The 5,918-nt window shown below is 38.7% G+C and overlaps 1 protein-coding gene across 2 annotated transcripts in view; it reads left to right on the top strand.

Annotated features, from left to right (window-relative positions):
- Ostc (oligosaccharyltransferase complex subunit (non-catalytic)) overlaps positions 1 to 5,564 on the top strand; it is a 13,308-nt gene extending 7,744 nt beyond the window's left edge. Inside the window, exons 3-4 of one of the 2 annotated variants that reach the window (XM_013023826.1) lie at positions 483 to 680; positions 4,999 to 5,564. In XM_013023826.1, coding sequence (XP_012879280.1) covers positions 483 to 680; positions 4,999 to 5,017 — 217 coding nt within the window. In that variant the 3' untranslated portion in view covers positions 5,018 to 5,564. The remainder of the gene's footprint in view (positions 1 to 482; positions 681 to 4,998) is intronic. The other variant, XM_013023827.1, reaches the window with a different exon arrangement.
- The last annotated feature ends 354 nt before the right edge of the window (positions 5,565 to 5,918 follow it).

The raw sequence follows: 5,918 nt of genomic DNA, 5'->3' as shown, positions 1-5,918 counted from the left end.
TTTTTTCTTTTTGCTTATGTGGTGCTGAGGAATCGAACCCAGGGCCTCATGCATGCAAGGCAAGCGCTCTACCACTGAGCCACCTTCCCAGCCCTAGTTGATGTTTTAAAAATACTTTGAACATATGAAGACAGACCACTCCTTCCCCCAGGAAGTGGGGGAATGGGGTAAATCCAGGCAGCTAGGCATGTGCTCCACCACTGAACTACATTCCCAGCCAAGACAGAGGTTTTGTCTGTTTTATTCATTGCTTGCATAGTTAGAACATACTAGAACAGTGGCTGGTATATATATGCCTCTCCATAAGTATTCGTTGGATGAATGTGCAGATGAGTGTGCAGAGGCTTAATGAGTGGTTGTTAAGAGTTAGAAAAGAAGGTTAGCACAAAAATGTTTTAATGTCAACAGAAATTGAAATTTTAATCTGCAAGGAACTTTCCTTTTCTAAAAATGTTTGTGTTGCTATGCTCTCTCTCTTTCAGAGTAAATGGACAGTACATTATGGAAGGCCTTGCATCCAGCTTCCTGTTTACAATGGGAGGATTAGGTTTCATAATCCTGGACCGATCCAATGCACCAAATATTCCCAAACTGAATAGGTTCCTTCTGCTATTCATTGGATTTGTCTGTGTCCTTTTGAGCTTTTTCATGGCGCGGGTATTCATGAGAATGAAACTGCCGTAAGTTTAAATACATTTTACAGAATAAGCAATTTTAACTTTTGGTATGAACTGCAAAAGAATTACTCAGACAACATAAAATCAGGACAGTTGTTTAACACTCATTTAAACAGATGAAAAATCAAAGGAATTTCTAACATGATTGACTTGCCTTAGGTTATAGTCATTTTGGTTTTTTACCCATGCGTGTTCATGAAAAACTTTATTTTCCTATAGCATTGAGACTGGAGATGGTTTGTTTTTTCTTCAAAATTCCTAAATAAGACTCCAGTATTAATAGTAGTAAGTAGTAATAAGTAAAATGCCTAAAATAAGACCCCAGTATTAATAGTAGTAAGGAAGATTTTCAAGCCAGTAATTGTTGTTGCTCTTGCAGTGTTGGTTTAAGGTTCTGCATTTCTGTCCCCAAAGTCCAGAGTGCAAAGCTTTCTGACCACCAGCATAATGTCACAAGTGGAAAATTCCAATCCATGAAACTTTGTTTCAGGCACAGAATTATTAAAAGTTTTATATAAAATGACTTTAGGCCTGTGTGTAGGTATATTTAAAACATAAAAATACAACATAAAACATAACTTTATTTTTATATTTATTTTATTATCTTTAATTAGTTGCACAAAAGATTTGCCAGTTAACAAAGCAGTTTATGTATACAATGCAGCTTGATCATTGTTACCCCTTACACATTCTCACCCACCCCTTTTAGCCCACTCCTTCCCTTAAGGAAAAAGCTTAGGTTTTATAATAATAATAATAATAATTGGAGATAAGAGTCTCACAGACTTTCCTGCCCCGGCTGGCTTTGAACCTGGATTCTCAGATCTCAGTCTCCTGAGTAGCTAGGATTACAGGCATGAGCCACTGGAATCCAGCTGTAATATATATTTTAACAATTATTTTAACTCAAGATATTTAAAATACTTTTTTTCTTAAAAAATTTTTATTATAAAGGTGATGTACAGAGGAATTATAGTTACATAAGTCAGGTAAAGAGTACATTTCTTTTTTTTTTTTTTTTTCTTTTTGTCAGTTGTGGGGCTTGAACTCTGGGCCTGAGCACTGTTCCTCAGCTCTTCAGCTCTAGGCTAGCGCTCTACCACTTGCCATAGTGCCACTTCTGGTTTTCTGAGTGGTTTATTGGAGATAAGCTTCTCACGGCGGCCTTTCCTGCCCTGGCTGGCTTTGAACCATGATCCTCAGATCTTGGCCTTTGAGTAGCTAGGATTATAGGCATGAGCCACCAGTGCCTGGCTAAGAGTATATTTCTTTTTGTACAATGTACCACTTCCCTTACTCTATCCCAGTTTTCCCCTCTGTCTCCACCAAGTTGTATAGTTCATTTTCAACATAGAGTCTAGTGAGCACCACTGCTATATTTGTTTAAAATCTCCTTGGCAGAAAAAGAAATTGGCTTTGTAGAAACATTTCTATTTGGCACCATTAATTTGAAGTGTAGGTGAGTCTGATCACATAAATAACTAGGAACTTTGGACAAGCATCCCCAAAAGATAAACTCTTGATAATTTTATTTTATTTTTAGGGATTGCATTAAATGTCAGATACCACCATCTATGTTGATTTCCTAGTGTGTTTGAATTTTAGAAGTTTGCTTATTCTATGCCTCATTCTATCTGTTGTCAGTAACATCTGGGGTAGAATGGAATGGGTAGGCTTCTCTTAGAAAGTCAGGCCTGCTCATCCTGTAGTCATGTTCCTGAGGTAGCTCTGGTTGGATGGAAAGAGACTGCATGTAGATCTTTTTCATTTGGTTATTTATGTAGCCATGTAGCCCGGCAAGTTCCTTTGTCAGTGGCTCTTACTTTTGACTGGGGAAACAGTTCTGATCAATGCCTAACTATGTGAAGACTTAGGTACTTCAGCTGTTTTATCTTCCTTTTTGCACTGTTCATATTGGAAATAACTCATCACAGCCAGTAAAATATATTGGTGTTGGAAGAGGCTTTTCCATAGCAGAGCAGCAAAAAATGGAGACTCCTACCCCATTTTCTAGCAAACAGAAGTGAGCTGTTTTTGTCCATAGGAGGGGTTCTGCTCTTACTCTATCTAGTTTTCTTACTTGTTATTTTAGTTGTGGGTTCTATCCCTAGGAAGTATGTTAAATGAGAAAAGAAGTGTTTATTTTTTAGCTCAGGCATTTGATTATTAAGTTAATTGAGCCTATTACCTATTGCTTGTAAAAAAAAAATCCTTGGAAATTGTATAATCCTTGGAATTGCTTCTTTTGCAATGATGTAAATGTTTGTCTTTAATCCCTGGTAGAGGTCAGTACTCAAGATTGTTGATTAAATCCAAGCTTGAGGGTAGGGAAATCGGATATAAAGATGACAGGAACCTATCTGGAAAGAGTCCTCTTTAGAGGAAGACAGCTGGGGAGATCCTTCTGGACACACACATCAGCACATGCTTGCTTTGAATCTTGTCAGATATTTCTTATGTTATGAAGCCTAGGTCTTAAAATACCCTTTTTGTTGAAACATTAGTTATAGTAGTTTATGCGATATCGTCCAAATCACTGCATATATCTAAAGGGCCTTTTTCTCATTTTTTTCAATGGTCAGGTGAGGAAGTTGGGAAGTATTGGTTATATTAGGGTTGATGTATTAAAGTGTGGATTAGTCAGGGTATTACTGTAGAAGGATAAGGGTATGAATTCCATGTAGGTTTCCTTGGCTGTACACAGCCTTGTATGGAGTTAAGAAATTAAGAGGAGGAAAATCAGACTGTTGAGTGTTTGCCATGAGCGAAGCACTGTAGTAGGCACTAGTTTTGGTTTGGTTTTGTGCTGGGTATTAGGGTTTGAACTCAGCACCTCAAACTCTTACTTGGGTTTTTTGTTGCTCACAGCTGTCTCTCTTTCACTTAAACCACAGCTCCAGTTCTGGCTTTTTGCTGGCTAATCAGCTAAGAACCTCATACAGTTTAGCTGGCTTCAAACCTTGATCCACAGATCTCAGTCTTCTGAGTGGCTAGGATTAAAGGTGTGAGTCACTGGTGCCTGGTTGGCTTCACTAGTTTTTAAACCATACCTTTCAGGTGAAGAAACTTGAAATTCTATTAGAATAATAGGTATCATAAATCATAAAACACAATGCAGTAACTTAGTTTTACAAATTAGAAAACTGAGTCAGGCTTCCCCAGCCTTCTAGTGAATGGCAGAGACAAAGCCACGAGGAGAGGTTCTGAAGCTGTCAAGGTTTTTTGTTTGTTTGTTTGTTTTTGTTGTTTTTGGTTGGTTGTGAGGCTTGAACTCTGGGCCTGAGCACTGTCCCTCAGCTCTTCACCTCAAGGCTAGCACTCTACCACTTGAACTACAGCGTCACTTCCAGTTTTCTGGTGGTTTATTGGGGATAAGAGTTTCACGAACTTTCCTGCCCAGGCTGGCTTTGAACCACAACCCTCAGATTTCAGCCTCCTGAGTAGCTAGGATTACAAGTGTGAGCAACCCATGCCCGGCTATCAAGGGTTTAGATCCTTTCCCAATATGCATAGTAACACATAGTTTTTTTTTCTATTTTTCTGATCCTGCATATTACCTCTTAATAGATCCAAGAGTTTATCATAACATGAAAAGCTTAGAAGTTTATCATGCCAAATATAAGCCTTTCATTTAAAGGAGATTTGGGGGTCTAGCTTGTCTGTTTAATAAAAGGATCTTCTAGTTGATGAACATGAAGTGTGAGTTCATCAACAGGTACAGCAAAAGCCCCTAGCTGTTCCCCAGGTATTTCCGAAACAAAGAGAGGTGCAGAGGCAGAGGCTTCCGCACATTCTCAAGGGCTCTGGATGGATGTCCCTCGGTGAGTAGCTCCCCATTCTTTTTGTCCCTTCTGATAATAACTAGGGTTTTCGGAAATCCAAGCCAATTTTCATTAAATTTTAAGGGTCCAAAGAAGATAGGACTTTGACTTTCTGAGTAAGGTCCCTCTGTGCATTGTAGTCTGGACTCCAGCCCTTGATCCTTCTGCCTCAGCCTCCTGAGTGCTAAGATGCCAGGCGTTTGCCACCACACCTAGTTTGCTTCTGAATCTTAACTTTTACATACTATTTTCTTTGCTTATTTTTCTTACTCTATATATTTAGTATTGCTTTGTAACTTTATTCTTTGAGGGGAGGAATAATAGAACTGAGGCCTAGTCATTTGTTTTTTTTTGGGTTGATGGGGGAAAGGTCTTAGCCAGAACTGTAGTGCGAAGTAACAGTTATATTTTGGGATTGTTATTTGATTCATCATAAAATTTGACCTTTTGCAGCGTTGCTTTCTGCTCACCTGTTACATGTATTCATTTTATTTCTGCAGAGGCTATCTGATGGGATAGGGTGCCTTTTGAGAAGAAATCAGTGGACTCCAGACTTGCTCCTGTGAATGAATTTTGGAAGTCTGTACCAATCCTCTATGAAATGTGGAAAGGAATGGAGAACAGCAGGAAAAGAAGCCTGAGTGAAAACCTGGGAAGCACATTAAAGCCCATACTAGAATTTCTTGGTATCAGAGACAAGTTTATCACAGTATTTTTTTGCTGCTGAGCTGTGCTGATAACCCAACCATGTTGAGTGGCATTTTCTTAGTTTTTCATTTCTTAAAGGAAAAAAAAATACTCCACTTCTTAAACTATAATATTGAATAAAGTGATTATTTTTTACAGTCTCCTTGACATTGGTTTTTGGAGATGACATTTCTGATTTTAAGAAGTTCGACACAGAGGCAAGATCTGTGAGCTCTTGGTGGCTGAGTCACTTCTCCATTGGTGCTTTTGCCTTTAAACAGTGTGTGCTAGTATGCTTCTGTGGATGCGGATTTGGGACTGTCTCCTGGGCAGTATGATGTATGAAAAGAGCAGAAATAAATGATTTTTTTCTAATTAATACCTAGCTGGCTGATAGTACTCAGCTTTTGGTCTGTAAATCATTTAGTCCCATCTTTTGAACTTCTTTAGGTATTTTTGGTAGTCTGAAAGCTCAAAAGAGGGTTGGCTGGATGCCTTGTGAGGTGTCAGCTATACATCTGCAAATAATCAAACACACATTTCTGTATCAGAGTTGTGAAACTGCTGCAGCCAGTTCCCATTTAGTCATTCATTTTCAGTGGTCGACATTTTGAATAGGAAAAACTATCTCTAGATAAGTATGGTCTTCTAATTTCTTCTAGTTAAGCCTTTCAGTTCTCCATGGCTGGACATAGCCTCCCTCCCCCCACCCCCCTCACACACACAGTGGCTT

This window comes from Dipodomys ordii, unplaced genomic scaffold, assembly GCF_000151885.1.
Source record: "Dipodomys ordii isolate 6190 unplaced genomic scaffold, Dord_2.0 Scaffold70, whole genome shotgun sequence".
NCBI lineage: Eukaryota > Metazoa > Chordata > Mammalia > Rodentia > Heteromyidae > Dipodomys > Dipodomys ordii.
Note: the sequence above shows the minus strand (reverse complement) of the source record. Positions and strands in the feature narration are given on the sequence as shown.